The 22,110-nt window shown below is 35.1% G+C and overlaps 2 protein-coding genes and 1 long non-coding RNA gene across 9 annotated transcripts in view; 1 reads left to right on the forward strand and 2 right to left on the reverse strand.

The window, feature by feature from the left end:
* Nucleotides 1–1,894: 1,894 nt before the first annotated feature.
* LOC110093671 lies at nt 1,895–2,764 on the reverse strand. The gene has a single exon (XM_020818631.1). It carries the CDS (start codon nt 2,762–2,764, stop codon nt 1,895–1,897), a length of 870 nt encoding a protein of 289 aa, XP_020674290.1.
* Nucleotides 2,765–8,245: 5,481 nt separating this feature from the next.
* The window catches only part of LOC110093673, a 162,018-nt gene continuing 148,153 nt past the window's right edge, over nt 8,246–22,110 (reverse strand). For all 6 annotated transcript variants that reach the window (XM_028698830.1, XM_028698829.1, XM_020818633.2 and 3 more), the window contains 2 exons: nt 20,050–20,183; nt 8,246–8,744 (listed from right to left, as the gene is read on the reverse strand). In XM_028698830.1, the coding sequence (XP_028554663.1) occupies nt 8,564–8,744; nt 20,050–20,183 (315 nt within the window). In that variant the 3' untranslated portion in view covers nt 8,246–8,563. The remainder of the gene's footprint in view (nt 8,745–20,049; nt 20,184–22,110) is intronic.
* Nucleotides 9,407–13,650, forward strand: LOC110093674. Of its 2 annotated transcripts, XR_003702149.1 has the most exons (4): nt 9,407–10,630; nt 10,718–12,766; nt 12,853–13,335; nt 13,463–13,650. It is a non-coding gene; the product is annotated as an uncharacterized LOC110093674 (long non-coding RNA). The 2 variants fall into 2 exon arrangements; XR_003702148.1 differs by lacking the exon at nt 9,407–10,630 and having other exon boundaries at nt 10,645–12,766.

Genomic DNA, 22,110 nt, shown 5'->3' on the forward strand with positions numbered 1-22,110 from the left:
GGTCGGCCGCCGCCGCCGCCGCCGCCTCCGCGCGGAACCGCCCGCGCGCTGCTCCCACGCGTCGCCTGGGGCTGGACCGCGCCCGCGCCGTGGCGGCTGGGCTGTGCGCCTGCGGCTGGTGGCTGCGCCGCCGGTGCGCGGCCTGTGTGCTGGGCCCGCTCCGCTGCTGCGCTGCCTGCTGCAGCTGCTTGCCGCCTAGCCGCCGCCGGCCGGCCTTCCGCGTGGCTGGCACGCTGCTGCGCTGCTGGCAGCGATCCGCGTGAAGAGTCCGCGGATCGGCGCGATTTTCGTGAGTCGGTTCGCTGCCACCGACTTAGGTGGGGCCCACTCGTGTAAGAGGCCTTTTTTTGCTATTTGGGTCCAAAAAATTCCGTTATGGGTTGTTGCTGAACTCTTTGACCGTGTACTGTTCGTTGGTCATTTGAAGGCCTTAATGATGTCGGAATTCAATGATCTTGGGCTCGTCGGATTCGTCTCGTCGAGCCGTTCGATTCGAGTATAAGCTCGTCAAAATCGGAGACCGTTTGGTAACTCAAATTGCGGTTTGAACCTTCCAACAGCGCTTTGAACCCTTGATTCAGACTCATTTGGGCTCGGATTGGGTTGATCTTGGAATCGTTGGGTTTGTATTTTCGAGACGCTCAGTTTGACTATAAGCTCGCTGAAATCGGAGTTCATATGCTCCCAAAATTAATTTTTGAAGTTTCCGAACTGATTTTGCCTCGAGATTCGTGCCCAATCAAGATAATTTTGTGATGACGTATCAATGCTGTATTCATTTTGAATGTTCGCTTTCGTTATATTTAGAGGGTATGAATGCTGGATATTTGATTTCGTTCACTCGATTTGAATTTTGACCGTCCGTGTCTCATAATTACTTGAGCATTAGATGCTGAAATAATCTATTGTAACTATCGGATATAGCTTCCTTAATTTAAGGTTTTGTTTGAGATAGTTTTCTTATTGTTTAATGAAATAAATTTTTTATACAATTTTTTTTTATTTGAAATTTTTATACAGAAAAATTATTTATAAAATAGTAAGAAGACTTGTCCCAAACAAAATCTTTATATATTACCACTATTTTGGATGCTATACATTTTTTCTTTTGCTGGATTTCGAATGCTGTATTTTTAGATTTGACAGTTAGTTTGATGTTGGAGCCCAGAGATTTGCTTACCATTGTTTTCAATTTTGAAAGCCCATTTTGGAGAATTGCACCCTTTCGCTATTATTTTCAACTCCACTGTTGGTATTGAATGGTAGTTGGATACACATTTTGGAGATTTACAAATGGGCAATGATTATTAATTTAACTTGACTATCATTAACTTATTAATGGTGTGCATTTTATTGCTTGAGAAATAAATTCAAAATGTCCTCTATCGATGTTTTATGCATGTAAAAGAAATTTAAACTTGAGATTTAATTTATGCTTCTATATATTGAATAAATATTTTAGATGTGATCTACTTGAAAAAGCATGGTAATTGATAAAATATTTTGTTAATAACTTCACAATTTACACAACTTTTAAATTTATTTCATTTTATAATATGAATTAAAAGGCCTTGCAATTACTCAGTTCATTGTCACATGAAGCTGGTGACTAGAGAGTATCTATCAAAATTTAGTGTTGACTGTAATTTTGCAACATATTTATAACTTTTTTTTTTTTTTAAGAAATGCTAGAAGCAATATTGTTAAAAGAAGTCAAGAACAAAACGGACTATGACAAGGAACACTTGTCACATTTCTCCTTTAACAAGTTAAAGAATATAGGAGGAACCTTATTGCAATCTAAACTATCCCAAATGAAATCATCATCAATAGCAATGTTAGCACAACAATCCGCTAACTTATTGCACTCCCTATTCACAACTTGAATAATAATTTAATTAAAATTTCTTAAGAAGAAAAATTCACCTTGAATGGTTCCATCTTTATAGAAATCCTTTTTGCAAAGCAATTCCTTCACAAACTTCATGACATTGAAGTTATCTCCTTCTATGATAATGCCTTTTGCTTCATACATCCAATCTTGAATAATCTTCCTCAAAGATAGAATTGCTTCCAGCTCCAAAACCGAAGAATCCCAGTGAATGGCTTTAAATCCAAAGGCAAATAAAAATCTACCTTTACAGTCTCTTATGATTCCGCCAATTCCAAATTTATAAGAACTATGAAGAGCAGCATCAACATTAAATTTAATCCAATTGGTTGGAGGGGGATTCCAAGTAGTTGAATTCAGCCTAAGCCGATTAGAATCCCAGTTGACCGACTTTAGATTAAAGGAATTAGAAGAAGAGGCCAAACTGATTGCATTAGCTGCTATAAAATTGACACTATCTTCTTTGCTATCGTGTATCAATTTGCTCCTGCTTTTCCAAGTATAAAATACCACTGTACAATATAAATTACCCATAAAAGGGTTAGATTTGGATATAAAGAGCAATTCCTTATAGCATATATCTAGGCTGGAGAAAACCGGTAAATTATATCCCCACTTATTAATATTTTCAATAACTTTGTGAAGGAAGGAACATTGGACTGCTATATGTTCAACATTTTCCACATTACCACAACCTCTTGGACAACCATTGTAGTTAATAAGTCTTCTATACATCAAGAACTCATTAGAATGAATAGCATTATGATTTAGTCTCCACCAAAACAATTCCACTCTTCGGCTTAATTTAAGGTCTCTTAACCATTTCCAGTAAATGTCTTCAACTTCATTGTTACTGCATTGTTCTGTAATCATGCCTGAAATTGTTTTACCCGAGATTTTGAACAATAACTCCCTCATATCTGCTGCAGTCTCTTTGTGAATGGGGATATTGATGATCAATTTAACAAGTTCTTCACCAAAAACTTGTTTTAATTTCAAAATGTCCCAGCAACCATCTTGGAAAAAAGCATTTAGTGTACTTTGATCATCTTTAAATTCTGCCACAAACGTTGGCCAAAGCTCAATGCTTTTTGTTTAATAACCAGATATCCTTAGACGTGTTCACTTTATTGACATTTTCTATTTTCCACCTGATAATTTTCTTCAAGGATTTAGCTCCATTTATGAAGATCTTCCAAGTTGAAGATCTTCCATAAGAGTTATCTGAATTCCAGAAATCTTCACTGTATTTTGCAATATGATTTCTATTCAACAACGAGTTCAGTTTTGAAATAAGGTTCCAAACAAATTTAGCCCTCCACAGACCAATTTTTTCTACTGCAGATATCACTCCTTGTCCTCCCCATCTTCTTTTCTTGCATAACATTCCCCAATCAACATAATGAAGACCTTTGCTTTTGTCAAATTTCCTCCACATAAAATCTCTACTCAATTTATCTAAGTCATTTAGAACTCCCATTGGTACTAAAGAGTGAGTAGAAATGAAAATTGGTAGAGTTAAAAGAGCTGATTTGATGAGAAGAATCTTACCAAATAAAGATAAAGATCGATTACTCCATTTACATAATTTTTCCAAAGCTTTTTCAATCAAATACTGAAAACCAGTCTTTGAAAGTCTTCTCAAATCCATTTTTACTCCCAGATAATTCAGTTCCTTTACTTCTTTAAAGCCCAAGACTTTAGTGAGAGATTTGGATCTACATTTTCCAACTGATTTCCGAAACAGAATAGACGATTTCTGTGCATTTACCTTTTGACCCGTCCATCTGCTATAGTTCTTCAATATCTTCAAAATCGATTTGGTACATTTATAGTTAGCTTCAAAAAAGAAGATAGAATCATCTACATATTGCAAATGATTAATTTTTTCCCCAACTGTAGCAATTTTGATGCCAAAATTATTGACTTTTTTGTTGAAAGCTTCACTTAAAATCTGGGAACAGAGGATGAACAAAATCGGAGACAATGGGCAGCCTTGCCTAAAACCGCATTTTGCTTCAATAAATTCTATATAATTGCCATTGATAATAATAGTGTAATTCGTACCAATTACACATTGAATTAAGTAGTTTGAGAATTTCCAAGGAAACCCAAGTAAATTTAAAACTTGCTTCAAAGTTTCCCATCCCATACAATCATAGGCTTGCTCCATATCCACTTTGATAGCCATTAATCCTTTTTTTGCTTTAGAGAATCTAAATTTATTAAAGATCTATTGGGAAAGCAAAATATTATCAGAAATTGATCTACCTTTAACAAAGGCTACTTGATTTTTAGAAATCAATTTAGGAATAAAGACCATCATTCTATTCAATAACAACCTTGCTACAATCTTGTAAAAAGATTTGCATAGGCTTATTGGTCTCTATAATTTGAAGGAATAATGGGTTTCTTCAATTTTGGAATAAGCACAATAGCAGTATCGTTCCAATCTTTGCTCATAACACCAGAATTAAAGAATTGACAAATAGCTTTCCACACCTCCTCTTTAATGATATTCCAATAACATTTAATAAAAGAATAAGAAAGGCCATCAAGTCCAGGAGCAATATTACCTTTCAATTGTCGGATAACAGACTCCAGCTCTTCTCTTGTGAAATCAGCCAATAGAAAGCTCCTGTCTTCATCTCCCAGAGTTTCCATGAATTCCGGCCAACCAGAAAGTTTACATCTTCTATATTTCCATTTCCCTTTAAAATGATCCAGCATAACTTCTTCAATTTTGCTTTGTTGATAAAATTGCTATTCTTCTTAGCTGTAGCAATCCCATGAAAATATTTAGAATTAGAATCACTTTCTTTCATCCATTTGACTTTAGCTCTTTGTCTCCACCAAGTGCCAAGTCTACCCAATGTAGAATTTAAATCTAAAACTTTAGATTTAAGAAGACAGATTTTTCCATCTGATAGGATACCATAATAAGCCTCTTTTTCTTGCAGTTTTAAGATCTCTTCCTTGAGTTCATCCTTGTGTTTATTCAAATTGGAATGTTTTGCTTTACTCCAGTAGAAAAGAGCCTTCAGAGCTCTTTTTGACTTCAGATTCAGAACTTGAACATCATCACCTCCTGCAGATTTTTTCCATGAGCTTGCCATTATAGAGTAAGATGCTAGAAAAGAGGCCCAAATTTCTTCAAATTGAATTTGTTTCTTCTTAATAAAACCTTTATTAAAGATTTTAATTACTATTGGACAATGATCAGAAGCTATTCTCCCCAAGTGACGAACCACAGTAGGTGGAATCATTGACAACGCAATAGAATTTAGAAGACACCGGTCTAATCTTTCTAAGATCCTTCCTCCTCCTTTCTTATTGTTACACCAAGAGAATTTTGGTCCGATAATACCAGTATCTTGGAAATCACACTTGCTCATAAACAAATTCATATCTTGGGGTCCTTGAGAGAACACAAACCTCTTGCCGCCTCTTTTTTCTTCTTGAGCTAACACACAGTTAAAATACCCTCCCATGATAAAAGGGAGATGTGTGTCTGAGAAAGATTCCAGAATTTCCCATAAATTCCTTCTTTTGTACACTTCTTTGCTTCCATAAACTGTTGCCACTAGCCATTCACCTTTGCTTGTACTTTTGAAAATACCCACTACCACTTGTGAAGAAGCATGAATCACGGAGAAAGACCAAAAGTTCTTTCCCAACAAATCAAAATGCCGCCTGACATTCCTTCAGCTGGAAGACTGAAATAATCCAAGTTAACTCCTATCAAGGAGTTGATTTCATTCCTGTCAATTAAAAAAATCTTGGTTTCTACTAAACCAAAAAGAAAAATATCAAATTCTTTAACAAATTCCCTCAACTAATGAGAGGCTTCTTTCTTTCTAGCCCCTCTACAATTCCAAAATGCAATGGAAGTCATTGGTGATTAAAAAATGGGATTGCTTCCATTTTTATTCATCTTGTTCAATTCACCTTTCCTTCTTTGAGAAATTATGTTATCCTTGCCCAATGATTTGAGTTCATTGTGAAGCTTCACCTTTGCTTTAACAGATTATGTATCTTCTTTTACTGGAGCTGAAACCTCAATTGGTTTATCTTCAGGTAATACTTCTCCTTCTTCAATTTCATTAGAAACATTTTCAGGAAAAACATCTTCTCCTTCACTACAAGAATTGAGGATGTTAAATTTGTTATTAACTTCTGTAGGTTTTTCTAAACAACCTAACTTCTCAAAAACAGGATTTGCATGATTAATGGCAGCCAACACAATATTCTCCTTTATCAATTCTGACTTCTCGCTGATAATTCCAGTTGAGTTATTTATATCAACTACTTTTACATGCACAGCTTCAATAATTGATTCTATATTAGAGACAGGATTAACAATAACTGAATGATCCACTTATGTTTCTTTATTAAGCTCTGTTTTCCTGATAAAAACTGATTTTGTTTTGTTGGGCTTGAAAGCATACTGATTGAACATTCCATTTTTAGGCAAGAATCTCCTTCTTTTGCTGTTCATGACCATTGTCCAAGGACCATAAGAATCCTTATTTCCATCTACCGGAGGAATAGCATTTGATTCAACCTCAACACTTTCTTTGACAGAATCTTTCATTGAGCTGGAGGAATTCACTTCCTTACAATCTTCCAAAAGATGTCCCACCTTACCACATTTAAAGCAAAATGTAGATACCTTCTCATATTCCAGTTTTTGAAAAAACCGACCACAAGATCCTTCCACCGAAACTCCTGAAGGGAATTGTTGATCTAGAGCCATGCGAATGCATATTCTAGCATACTCTCTTTTGCTCCACTGAAACATATTGCCGTCAATCCATAAAGGAAGGCCAACCATAGATGCTATTCTCGAAACATTTTCTTCATTCCAGCACATTAAAGGAAGGTGAGGGAACCTTACCTAAAATGGAGCAGTCAAACCTTTAAAGGATGAAGGGGAGAACATTGGGGACCATTTGTCTAATCCCACAATATGATCATTAACGTACCAAGGGCCTCCTTCTAGAATTTTTTCCATTCCTTCCATTTCATAAAAAGAACATAAAATCCATCCAAGTCCGATTGAAGTTATATGAAACTTCCTAATAAAATTCCATTGCCTCCTGAGTTCACTGGCAATCAAATTGAAAGGAAGACTCTTTCCAAAAACCATAACAACCAAAGATTTTTGGAGTTTTTCAGAATTCATTTTAATATTTGATTCATTGAGCAAAATGGCCTTCCCGTCTTCAGAAATATGAGAATCATCTTTAATGAAATTCACCTTGATGTTGGGTTTCCTGACCCAATGATTGGTAGTATGATCTTTGACTGATTTCAAATTTTCCTTTCCTTCTGCGGCAATATTGCAAACATCTGGGATATTTTCCTTAAGTTTCTCAGAAAAGGAGACGATATTCTCCTGAACCAGTGAATTGGCATTAACGTTGCAAAATTTGTTTACATAAATTTTCATCTCCGAAGATGAAGATGCTTCAATGTCATTGGATTTACTAAAAGGAGATTTAACTCCAATCAATTTTGGTGGATATTTAACAGAATCATAAATAGCCAAATCCTTTCCTTTCCCGATAACAGGAGGAGATTTCTGCTGAATAACCATTGAAGGTTCCTTGATCTGAATTCCACCATTGAAAGGCTTAAAATGAACAGAGGATTGATCAACTTGAGGGGACGAACTTCCAGGAGGTTTCCGGCAATCATCAGTGATCGCTATCGCCGCCACCAGCTATGACGAAAAGACCGCCAAAAAAGCGGGATTTTGAAATATTTGAAAAACCACAAATTTCCTTCAAAATTCTCCACGAGCTTCTCTCACTAGCTACTCTCTAATCGGAAAGACCACCAAACAAGTTGTTAGTTAAGTGATTTTTTATTGTATAATTTGAGTTAGATATTTTTATTGTAAGTATATATTTTTAATAATGATTATTATTTCTGTTTTGTTCTATTATTTTAGTGTAAATCTATACACAAAATTGTAAATTATTCTAATAATTTGAACAAATTTAAGATTAACGAGCAGAGCAAGCCTACTTTTATTAATATAAATCGATCATGAACATAATGAACAATGTAAAACAAAAATCCAAATTCAAATAAAGAAAATTTTGAACGAGCTAAACTTGAACATACAACCAGCTCTCAAACTGTGCTCATTTACACTCCTATACAAGTAAGAAGCAAATAATCATCCACAAATCCATTATTAGATCTAAATACAATGTTTTGACATATCACGTTTGTGAAAAAATGTGGATCAAAACTCTAATAGCATGATTTGGCTTCCTTATATCACAATCATCACATTCAATCATCATAAATTAAGCAAAAATCAGTGCTACTAGCAATCATATCTAAAAAAAAAAAAAACTGAGCATTTATAGTGTATTGTCAGTTTATTATCTCACCAATGATGTACAAAAAAAAAAATATCATCACTAATCATATCTACACTATAGTCAATTCATAAACAAATTAGCAAATTCAAAGCAATATTTCTAGTTTTAGCCAGTAGTTCTGGTGCTTGGCATACACATATTTTGAAATTTCCATGCAAAAACCATATTTTTCACCAAATTGCATCATGCCTTGTGAAAACAAGATTAAAAATCAATTTTAATTTTCCATAGTTTCCTTTACCGACCAGAAACCATTGTCACGATGACCAATCTTCTATTGCTCCACTGTTGGCTCATCTGTGGAAGAGCCAGTAGCCGGCCGAGCAGACAGCACCTTGTCTAAAGTTTGGTCTGGAACCTTAACTCCACTAGTTTCCATGTCAGCAACAATGGCAATGGCCGCATCTACTTCTCCAAGATCCAGGCAAAGTAAGATGATTTCATCGTACAATGGGCTGGTTCAGATTGGAAAGAAAAATAATTTACGAAAGGGCTTTATTAAATTAAATTCACTAGCAAAACATGAACAGTCAACCAAAGTATAAAGGAATCAAGAAAACTTCAATGTGTCAATTTCAAATTTGTGAAGCTGTTTATCATAGAATAAAATAAATGCACGATGATTTGTCCAATTTCTGTAAATTAGTTAACCAAGTTGCCATGCTATTATTTTTTATTCATAAAACAGTTTGAAGGCAGCCTCTCTGACTGTTAGACAATATTATTTTCATGCTCCTCTGGGGTTGTGCCGTTCTCGTCCCATAAAAGTTCACTAGGTTTGCAATTTTAATCCTAAATGGTGAAAACGAAAGGCCATTTCGATTTAGGCACTTAGTAGAAATAATTGACTATTAGACCCTAAGTTGCAATTTGACCGTTTTAGACCCCATTCATGGACAGCCATTTATTTTGTATAAAGAATTTTAAAAGAGGAGAAATTGTTCAACAGACAGCTCTACGTGTAGAATCCAATCACAATGTGACAAATGAGTTTGTGTGTCTGTGTGTGTATATATATATATATATATATATATAGTCAGAAAGCCCAAACCAAAACTTAAAAGATTATCTATTTTTTTCATAAATTTCAGCCTCTTCACAGGAACATAAAAAGGGAGCATTACAGTTGATTTCAGAATGCTACAAATTTCCATGTATATTAGAATTCTGCAATTTTCTACTATGAGAACCACTAGTGGAGTCGGGCATAATTTCATTTTTTTTTTCTCAGGCTTAAGGCCGCGTTTGTTTTTCATAATTTATGCCGTTTTCGTTTTGCATCCGTGGAAACAGTTCCTTTCCCTCGTTTGGTTAGCCTCCGTTTGTAAAATAACTTATCCAACTTCTCCGTATTAATACCGATCTCAAAAGTAAAAAAAGGCAGCAGTTAGCGTCCAATAACTGAGTTTTGAGAGGAATAAACCGAATTTACCCTGCACTTTCCCACGTCGCCCTCACGTCCCTCTTCAGCGATTTTCTCTTCCTCCTCATTTCTTCCTTCCCTGTTTTGCAGTGTCCTCCCCCATTTCTGCTCTAATTCGAACCGAACAGATTTGTCGACCTTGCTTCCACTTCAACCCTTCTCCATTTCGTCGATTCAAGGCAACAAACAGGTATGTCGACCTTCCTACTTAATTACTGTGCAAAAAAAATTCGTGGATACATTCGTATGAACAGAATCCTAAGTGTTCTCCATTAATCTTCCAAAAACTATGTCAACAGTACACATTTGTAAACAAATATTATTTTAATTATTTAATATCTGAGTTATCAGTTTAATTTAATAGTTGAGTTATTAGTTTAATTTAATACCAAATTACCATGTCAACACTACATTTAATACCTGAGTTATCAGTTTAATTTTGATGTCTAAACTAAAAATTTATAATTATCTTGCACAACTATAAAACAGAATTTCCTTCGTTTTAATTATATAAAAATATTTGTAAATTTTTATAATTTTTAGTATATATTTATTATGTATTTTTTATCTCTAAGATGTTGGAATATGTAGATGGCGAAACAAAGAGAATGTGGTCCACCTGCGACATGGGATATCAATAACACATTACTCTATTGTGACTTATGTATAGAAGAAATTGAATTGGGTAATAGACCTTCCACCCATTTCAATAAGGAAGGTTGGACAAACCTTATGACAAAATTTAATTCACGCACTGGACGATCGTATGATCGTACACAACTAAAGAATAAGTGGGATCATTTGAAGAAGGATTGGAAGTTGTGGAAAGAGTTGTTGCGTGGGGAGACTGGATTAGGGTGGAATCCAATAAAACGAACCATAGATGCTTCTAATGAATGGTGGAATGATAAAATATAGGTATTACTAAGTAAAAATTGTTGAAATACATTCATATCACATGATAATCTATGTAGGTTTAATACATAAATGTTTTCACCTATGTAGGTCATACCTGCAGCAAGAAAGTTTAGGTTCAACGGAATACCACCAGAACTCGAACAAAAACTTGAAATTATGTTCAGTCGCATTGTCGCAACTGGAAATAATGTATGGATTCCAAACTCTGGGGTTTTACCCTCCGAAGTAAGTAATGACCATCACAATTCATCCGAGGAAAAGGACTTCCAAGATGATGACCCACATACGGAAGTAGGTCACGAAGAAGATGCTATATTTCCAACAGCTTTCCAAAGATCTCAAACTTCAACCACATTACTAAAAAGGAAGAGAGTTAAACCAGTTAGGTTAGCAGGGAAGCAACTATTTCTAAATCATATTGAAAGTTTAGTTAAAGCTGTGGAATCAGTAAGCTCTACTATAGCAACCTCAACGTCACAGCGTAGAACTGTTAAAATACTTGATGCGGTCGCAGAGATATCAGCCATACCTGAAATATATGATGATTTGGAATTATATGCTTTTGCAATTGAGTACTTACAAGATAGAAATAGTAGAGAGAGTTTTATGGGAATCCCAAGTGAGCGAAAAGTTTGGTGGCTTCGAAGATGCTTCAACAAAAGTTCAAATTAGACTTCTATAGAAATATCTTTTATTTGGATATGTATTACCTTTTGTTCTTCTGTTCCGAATTAACAAATATTACCACATGTTTTTTTAATATGTTGATAACCTTATCAAAACCTATAAATTCTGTAACTTAGCATGATTACCTTTGTTTTTTTCATATGCATCTAAGTTATTTAAAAAAAAAATCGGACTTAACCATGAACAGTCTTCAGGCAAAGCAGTTTATAGTATTGATTGTCTCGTCTAGTTTAATTTTTCTGTAACTTAGCATGATTACCTTTGCGAATATTGATTGTCTCGTCGTGTTTCTTTTAAGTATGGACACGAACAGCTTCTGCTGAGTTTATATTTTCTCTCAATTACCCCAAATTTGAGCCGTATTTAATTTTTATTAAATAGGTAATGCAGACATTATGTAAGTAATACATCAAAGCTACTGAAAAAAAGAAATGATTCCTACAAGAATACGAATTGTTTTCTGATCTCTTCATTGCCAATTTACAGAAACAATAAGTATATAAAAAAATGATTCCTATAAGAATACAAATTGTTGGCCCATCAACTTGTAAGAAATTTATTTGTTATTGTTGCTGAATCAGTTATTTTCTCTATACAAACTACAATCATCAGATGTCAATAAAGATTGAATTGTTTGTAAATTTTGCTTTTTTTATGTAAACAGAAAACCAATGTCTTCCGATAGTGGAAACAGTTCAAATGATGAGCAAGAAGAAGAAGTATATTCAGATAACGAGAACAAGACAATTTTTCAATTTAATAATATAGTGTTAGGCTCAAGCTTTCTAATGTACGATTACTACTCATTGTACTTAAATAAAAAACCATGCATGAGGTCTAACCAAACTGGAGATAAATGGATAAGTGAGTTACTGCTCGGGCATCCAGTTAGATTTCACAATATTTTTAGAATGTCCCAGATTATTTTCAACGACTTGGTATGTTTGCTTGAAGAAAAACAGGACATATATGGATCACGCAGGACAAACATTAGAGAAGTTCTTGCAATAACTTTATTCATTTTAGGGAAAAATGAATCCATTCGATCAACATCCGAAAGATTCCAACATTCTACAGAAACAATAAGTAGATACTTTTGTGTTGGACTTGAAGCTTTATCAGGACTGTCATTGGAAATTATTTCACCTAAAGATAAGAAATTTTAGAATATTCCAGTGTAGATCCGAAGGGATATGAGGTATATGCCATATTTCAGAGATTGTATTGGGGCAATTGATGGAACTCATGTTGATGCAAGAATTCCTGTGGAAGATCAAATTCCTTTCATAGGACGGCATCATAAAACTACTCAAAATGTAATGGCTACTTGTGATTTCGACATGTGCTTTACATTTGTTTCAGCAGGATGGGAAGGTTCTGCACATGATGCTCGCATTTTTAAACATGCTGTGACAAATTCTAAATTTAATTTTCCAAAACCGCCAACAGGTATGTTTTATTCATCTATAAATAATGGAAGTTTTTTTTAAATATGTAATATTGTATGTATTAACTTATTGTAAATTTATGTACAGGTAAATATTACTTAGTTGATCCAGCTTATCCTCTGAAAAAAGGATATCTGAGGCCTTACCCAGATACATGATATCATTTAGCAGATTTTGCTCAAGGAAGTCAACCAATAAGGGGTTACAGGGAAGTATTCAATAAGAGACATTCCTCATTACGAAGTATCATTGAGCGTACATTTGGTGTGTGGAAAAAAAATGGAGAATTCTACATGATATGCCAAATTACGCGTTGAAGAAACAATATCAAATAGTTATAGGTACAATGGCATTGCATAATTTTATACGAAGACATAACTCACGGGTCGATCCTGATTTTGATGAGTATGAGAAGGATGAAAATTTTGATATTTCTGACTGTAGTCTAGACAGAGTGCCAAAATCAGGTGAAGAAAATGTTTGTGTTGAAGAACAGACTGATGGTGAAGGTGTTACTGAGATGAAAGAAGGTAGAGATAATATCGCGAAATAGTTGTACAACTTTAATAGGTAGTATAGTTATCTTAATATTTGTTTTCAAAATTTAATATTATAGAAAAATCGTGTTGTTTGTTTTCTTTAATTATTAATGATGAAGTATGTAAGGACTAATAATTTTTTTGTATATATATTTCAGGTGTGTAGATGAGATATGATGATGAAAATGTAGAAGTTGAAGAAGATAACCTTGACAAACCTTATGAAGGTTGAAGTTGCTTGTTAAATTTGTTAGAATTTGTGTTTGTGTGATTGAGAACAAAATGAGTTTTAAAAAATTAATGTTTTTTAAATGAATTAGTATATGATGTGTGGTTATATTAAAAAGTTGATTCTTATTTACTCAAACTAGATAGTTTAATGGTGTTCGTAATATTATCATATTTATAATAAGTATAATAGACATTGTAAAAAGTGTATTTCAAGAAAAAAAATATTTTAAAATGTTTTGTTAAACACATACTAAACAGAGAAATGAAGTAAATATATATATCATAGATGTTTGTGATATAGGAAGTTAAGTAGTTTCGAAGTGAAATATCAGATCTGGAGCCGAAAATATCATGTTGGGCAGAATTTCAGCATTTGAGATCCGGGTATAATTAATTAAAATAAGAGGATAATTTTGTCTTTTATCATTTCTAGAGTAGAGCGGAGAACTGAGATCCAGCGAATCCACCAAACAACTTCCCGTTGTTTTAAATAATTTTATTTTAAACTCCGTTTTTTTTACACTCCGCTTCTACCGAATTAAACAAACGGCGGGTGGTAGCCAAACGAGCCCTAAGACCGATATTGGGAGTTATAAAAATTTTGTTTATTAAATTTATTAGTTTAAAAAGATAGAATATTAGTTCAAAGCAATGTACAATTTAATCATTCTTATACATGAACTCTAACAAAAGTACTGTCGACCTATGTTATAAAAAAATAAAAGAATAATAGAATTAAAAAAATCGCCTAAATCATCACCTGTCTCTGCCGACGCCACCTGCTATAGTGTCCCCTATCCCTTGCAAACGACGCCATTTCAAAGCAGGATATGCATATATCATGCATTTGCCTCGATTGAACAACCCCCGTCGCGTTTAAAATGAGAATGGGCGAAGCTCTTATTTCCGGGACTTCGGCTCGCTCACGAGCCTTCCTCTTCTCACACGACACGCAAAACTCTTGCTAATCCTCCTCCATTCTGATCGGAGTCTCCATTTGAGCGATTTAAGAGCTTCCTCCCTACCTAGCCGCATCATCCTCCAAGCCAATCACCCCAGTCAGCGTCCTCTATCTCTTTCGGCGACGTTCCCTACTGTTGAATCGGAAGCTACAACATTTTGATTGCAAGCATTGATAGGAGCCTGGTCGCAGTGAAGGTAACGTCCTCCCTTCCTCACTTTTCTTCGGCTTCTTCGTGGTTATTCGACTTGACCTCCTTCGACGACATCCCTCTTGTCGGATCGGAAGCTACACACATTTGATCGGAAGCAATAAAGGGAGTTCGCTGTTTGTGAAGGTAATTTTTTCCCCCACACGTGCTTCTTCGGCCAAGTCCAATAAAGCTGGAACAATTATTACCTCCTCTGACCTGACGTAGAGGTACGTTCGGCCACCAATAACATGTCGCCACGTGCTTTTACTCTTTACCGCGCGGCCCGACGACTTGACCCGGAGCGGAACCCGGGAATGCTATGTTCGCGATTTTCTCGGTATTGCTCGGTATTTGCTCGGTATTGCTTTGCAAAAATGAGAAATACCGCTATGTGAACACAAAAAATATACAAATACCGAGTTGTACCGAGTTTTTCTACAACTCGGTACAACTCGATACTTTTGATCGGAGGTCACAACAGGGAGCTCGCCAGCCGTGAAGAACTTTCTCCCTTGCGTCGCTTCTCCGGCTCCTCTGTTGCTGATCGGCTTCGGCTCCTCCGTGGCAGTTCGACTTCGCTCACTTGGCGACTTTCCCTTCCTGTTGGAACTGAAGTTACGACATTTTGATCGGAAGCAACAATCGGGAGCTCGCTACTGTGGAGTTAACTTTCTCCCTCGCGCGCACTTCCACGGCCAAATCCCGTGATCAGCCAAACCAGAGGTGAGAAAGGGAGGATTAAGTTTTTTTTTTAATATAATTAATTTTATTTAATTATAATTAGTGTTAATTATGATCAAATTAATTAATTATGTTATATTTATTTCTTTTAAATTATTATTAATTATTAATTAATTAATTTAAGTTAATTAATATTAATTAATTATGATTAATTATTATATTTTTAAATTAAAATTAATTAATATTAATTAATTAAGATTATATATAATTAATTATTTTAATTAATTATAATAACTTTTAATTAATTATAATTAATTAAGAATAATTATAATTTTGTATTATAATTAATTATGATCAATCATAATTAATTATGATTAATTATAATTAAAAAATAGAGGAAATATAAATATTTGACCTCTTATGCCTCGATCCATATGCCAACACCACCGACACTTGCAAATGTATAATTCCTAAACTTTGAAACCCCGTTTCGACATTTGCAATGCGACGAATAACCACCTATACACGCCTTTCTCTAGCGTGGTGGGTGGGAATTAATTGCGATGCTTGTGACGAGATGGACAATCTCTTGAAACCTCATTTTCGACATTAGCAGCGCACCGAAAAACCAACTCATGCTCGCTTTTCTCTAGGTGGTGGGGAGGGAACTCAGTGCGACGCCTACGGCGAAGCGAAGTCATATATAAAACTGTGCATTTTAAACCAGTACCCAAAGACCCATGCACGCCTTTCTCTGGAGTGGTGGGGGACAAGGACTACGGCCGCGGTGTCCCACGACACCAACTCTAGCGTGGAGGGAAGCCCAGAATCCTAGAATTTCTCTTAAATGGGGGAGACGCCGGGAGGCTGCCAAAATTTTGGTTGAAGAATAGACCACACTTGAATTGATTGAAGAAATAGGACTTAAATGAACTCAAATTTAAAATAAGTTTGAACTTAAGTAAATAATGATGGACTTAATGTGAGCTTGAAAGAACTTAGATCCATATCAACGAATAAATAAGGGTCCAAAATTTGAACTAAGTGGGACTCGAGCTTGAACAACTAGAAAATGGACTTGAATCAAACTCAGCCAAGCAGAGCTTGATTTGAGCTTGGACATGAACTCAATTTGAACTTGGACTTGAACTCTACAAGACAACATGGGACTTGAATTCACAATTGATTTGAACTTCAGATGCGAGGGACAAGGACTTGGATCAATGTTGAATTATACAAGACTTGAATTTGTTTGGACCACGAAGAACTATGATTGAACTTAGACTCAACCTTGGACCAAGAGCTTGATTTGAAAGATGACACAAACAAGCTCAAATAAATCATAAATGACATAAATGAATCATAAGGAATAAATTTAACATGTCAAGCAATAAATCAGAATTTAATGTGACATGTACAGAGAGAAATGGAAAATATGAAGTATTGAATAATGATCTAAAATATTCAAATAATCATTAATGGATTAGCATCAAGTACCCACGTGTCATAACAAGCATTGTTGATCAACAAGAATGTACAACCTAAGTTGAAAATGGAGGCACAAGAATCTTCCATTGAGCATTACAAGTCATATGCAAGATGACTCATTTTACATTGAAAGTGAAAACCAAGTGATCATCAATAAGGAGCAAGGAGGATATGTAACTCGATTGCAAATAAACACTTGAACAAGCAAGCCGTACACGAATAATAGAGATAGGTGTATGGCATCTACATCGATCTTATCAAACAACAACGGATAGAACAAAATATTGTTGAGTAATATCAAGAGGTATATAATGAGAGATTCAGGAATGATATATAGTAAATGCAAGTACCTACGATCCCTTACAGTAGATCCGCTATATACACCACATGTCATTTGTGGACAAATACAAAATGGACTACAACAAACACAAGCTCCTGCAAATCATCGTAGGAGACTTGCCTTATGAACTAGATGCCATCTACGAGCAAAATGTCTAAAGACTACAACAAGTGCATCGACCACAAGGACACATGATAAGCATGATAAGTGTAATTTAATTTCAACTATTGTGGCCGTGTTGAATGCAAATCTTAACCGGAGAGATTAATTCCATATATTTCAAATGTCACCCAGATAACCAAAATTAAAAAATTTCAAGAATCATCCAAGTCTAGAATGTTTAAAATTGAAATTCAACCCATTAAACGCTTAAAGCAAAATCCATCCACACTCCACAATAGTTTGCCGGGTGGACAAATTAAAATTTACTTCAGCTCACATAGAGCTAATGCCTAGTCGAAAATATTACTAGGATCCATTCTCAAATAATTTCCTGCTAGTAAGGATGTGGTACGTGTATTCTAATCGACGGTTTCGCTGCCAAATGGCACCGCAGGATAAACGGGTATGACCCGGGGCCCTCTGAACCGAGTGGTTTTGCTACCAAATGGCACTACGAAATATCGGTTATAGCCAGAGCCAATATGCTCCTTACTAGCATCAAATCCTTGAGATATAAATCAATAGGATATGATCGATAGGGCACAAAGCCCTCTATTAGCTAAGGTGATTCAAATTTGTCCCCTTAGACAAAAATTCACCCCAGGTCTACAAGGTACCCTTGGACGAAGAAACCCATGGCTGTCGACAAGGATCTTTCTGTGAGGTTAGGTCGACTACCTCCTCTGCTAAGTAGACCAGGGATCACGATGGCCCAGGACGACGGAACCATGGGATCTTGATTAGGTCCATCATCTATTCCCCCATCATCCTCTTTAAGTGGAAGATGGTAAATTTTTTATTTTAAATGTCAATATTCCAAATCTCCAAACTATTCAAATACCTATGCACATGCTGCTAATACATGCTAGATAACATGTATCTCTATATATCTAATTGACGACTAGCCTTAATTGAAAGTTCTCTCTCGTTACCGGGAGGGATAATTAACTAGGCTTGTGCCTATAGGAAACCAGAACTCAGATCATAAAGTCCTTGCAAAATGAGGGCGAAATCTCTGGGTAGTCTTATCTACAAACTCATATGCCTTCCAATATTACCCCAGAACTTAATTCCGTTAAAACTCCCCCAAAGAAAAGTAACACGGGCGGAGCCGGGGCCGAATTTTCGGAGCCCACAAGTACAAAGCAAAATTTCAAAGAAAAAAAAAAGAAAAAGAAAAAGAAAAAGAAAGAAAGGATACACAAAGTTATTAAAGAAATCCCTTCCTAATCACGGTTTCCTCTCCAGAACATGCGTCGATTCATTTTTGGCAGATAGATCATGTGCCGAGCCATGAGAGTACAAGATGGAAGATGAGCAAAAAATTTAGAGTTGGCTGGGCTATTCAGCAAAAATACACAGAAATTTTTATTTTTTGGAATAAGGCGGGAGATCAAAATTAGAAATCATAGTTTTTTAGGGAGGTACGTCCCCCTCCCCTTACCCCATGAGAAAAATAAAGATCATTTGAAAAAAATTCCAAAAAAAAAAAGGAATGATGATCATTATGATGAAGGATGAAGATTGGCAAGCTTCTCCAATAAATTTGGTTGAATCCATTGCTTGGGTTTAAAACTATAAATTGAAATTTACCATCAATTCATCCCCTTTATTTTGTTTTACAAAATTTTCTGGCTTAATGGTATGCTTTGCTAGGGATGAAGGTTTGTTTCCCCTTGTAAAAGTTTTTTGAACCAATAATTTTCATTTTAGAAGCTTACGATACTTATTCTATTTAATAAGATGTACACAGTTTTTGAACTTGTGTATATAACAAGGTAATTTATTTTAGAATAAGTACACAAATATGTAAAAGCATTATAAACTTGAAGGAAGAGCAGACCGCAACTAAATATTTGTTTTGAGAACAAAGAGATTCATATTAAAACAAGCATGCAACTACGAACTGCACCCTAAACTCAAAGACGATCAGTAGAAAAATATGTACTTTTGTTTTACAACAAAGTAATTTATTTTAAAATAAGTACACAACTATGTACTATCTTCTAAATTGAATGAAAAAGCAGTACACAACTGTTCTATAGCAATATTTATGCTAGAAGAACTTCACAATTATTGTACTGCATTATAAACTCAGGAAGAGCAGCGCACATCAATATACTTGTGTTATACAGCAAGGTGATTCATACTTAAATAAATACACAGCTGTGTAATACCTTGTAAAGTCAAATGACGAGCAATACACAGTTATGTACCTTCATTTTACAACAAAGTGATTCATTCTAGAAGTGTTATCTTTTATATCTATATTAATGAATATATGCATGTTTACAAATGTATATGCATATATACCGAGTTAATTTTTAGTTGAATTGAATTAGTTTTGTAAAGGCCTTCCTCGAATAAAATCAAAACAATTTGAGGACAACTAAAATAAGAGAAATTATTGAGCAAATTTTAAGTTTCAGACACAACAATCAACTCTATCCGAATCATAGATGCTATAAAATATTGGCCCTTACAAAGAAGACATGAATAAATAACTAAAGTTTAACAGTATAATTGACTTTTTTTAGGCGGGGTGAGTGCTTGAACCCTACACACTAAGATTTGCATATTTTTTTTTTCAATCAGTGCACTATGAATTCAAGCGCATATTATTGACTTTTAGAAGACATAATATATATATTCAATGCCATCACAACCAATGTATTTCTTAGAATCTTACCTCCCAAAAGTAAAGCCAAGCTTATGAGTTTCTTGCAAAATTGTCAAGAATGCTGAGGGAAGGGGAGCTCTTAAAGCAGCGCGTAATATCATTGCACAGTCTCCAATGGTTGGCTTTCCACCTAATTCAATCACCTGAAATTTAACAAAGTACTTATAAAAAAAAACATTTTATATTCAGTTTCACTAAGGAAACATCGATGTGAAGTCTTCAAGAAACGTACAATCACTCATAATCGGGGATGAAAAACAAAGCAACCAAGCTATATATGGGTCAGAATAAAGATGTCAATTTGAGTGTGAACACATGATCCACAAACAAACAAACAAGTATGAAAGGCTGCTAAAAAATGCGTTAGACAAATTTCAAAGCACGAGAACTTCAGCAATTTGAAAAGTGACTCGCTGGTCTCCAGTTTCTCCACTAGAATTTTCTTATATTAAGCCGAACTTAGTTCATCTGTCACACTCAAATGTCACTTCAGGCAACCCTACCAAATAGACAACTAAGCGCAACTTGCAAGCGAAATATACAAAGTCAAAACACGGTGACTTATATTTAGGCACATGTTATCTTTATTGCGACCAAATTCAATCCTGTCTTGCTACTTAAAGGGATATCAAAACACTTTTGTCTTGATTTTATATTTTTTTATATATACGGTGAATCAAAACAACTTGAGCTTGGAGAACTGATATCAATATCTAATTCTATAAATGAGTTTGGAGAAACACGTTTCCTTTTCAAAATTATATAATCACAAAGTTGAAAGTAATGACCATACCACATTCTAAAATGAAAATTAAGGCCCTAACTAGCAAAGTGGCATCACCGTTATGAGTACTTGGTGTAAAATGAATCTGACAATTTAGCTAGCTTCTTGGCATTGACAATGGTATTCAGTTTGAATTTATCTCGTATCTTTCTTCTCTCAGCTTGATCAGGTCATAATTTCATATTAATCTCGACTAACTGTGTCATCTTGCACAATCTCACCACAGATCATTTTGCTTGGATTGGTTCCGAGAATGTCAATTAATGCATTATGCTAACCAACTGAATTACAAATTAATATGAAGCTAAGAAAACAAGTATAATCTGTTTATTTATAGCATTCACGGACAGAGAAGATGTTGCATGTGTTTAACCAAATCAATTACCAAAAAAATAACATACCGCATGAACTTGAAGTATACCAATTAAGCTGGTGACAGTGATCATAATGGAATAACGATGAAGTAGGGGGGGGGGGGGGGGGGGGGGTACTGGGCTAGACTGGGATAGAACTGAAATGAAAGTTACTGTGCAGCTAAGAAAATAAGTCTAATCTGCTTATTTATAACACCCAGTGATCGAAATGATGAAATCGGAGTTTTACACTTAAACCATATCAATAACCAAATAAATAATCAGAGTGCAATGCCTACCACATAACTTGGACTAAGGATACCAATTTAAGCTGATAAAGATGTAATAACAATGAAGTAAAGGGGGTATTGGGCTTAACCAGGCTAGTCTATTCTAAGTGAACTCAGTTCCCTAGCCAGCTCTGGCCAGCTGGCTTCACCTTCTGACCACTACATCAGATATTGGAGCTGGTTGACACAAGGTGGCAACATCAAGGAACAATGCTTAGGAAGGACATGGTAGTCAATGGTGCATTAAACTCTACTGTCACTGCTGCAATCTTTGTCATTGTTGACAACACCATCATGCTTGCTGCTGCAGGTGCCACCCCCATCTTTGGTGCTACAGTCAGAGCCAGTATTTTTGTTTCTTCTCATCTTCCTTACGTCCATCAAGCAGTCATTTTCTTCCCTCCATCGAGTGTCACCACCTCAAATATATTGCATGGAAAACAAAAATAACCTCCTATAAAATTACATAAACATCATATATTCAGCCATCCTTGGCATCTATAGCAAATCCAGAGATCAGGAGATAAGTTTAGGCGAGAGGAGATTCCTTCATGCCCATTAATTATTCTTCTCTAATCAACAATCAGCAAAAAATAAAAAAACATAATAACGACAAGCAAACTAAGAAAGATAATAATTTAAT

Source organism: Dendrobium catenatum, unplaced genomic scaffold (assembly GCF_001605985.2).
Source record: "Dendrobium catenatum unplaced genomic scaffold, ASM160598v2 fragScaff_scaffold_1157, whole genome shotgun sequence".
Taxonomy (NCBI): Eukaryota; Viridiplantae; Streptophyta; class Magnoliopsida; order Asparagales; family Orchidaceae; genus Dendrobium; species Dendrobium catenatum.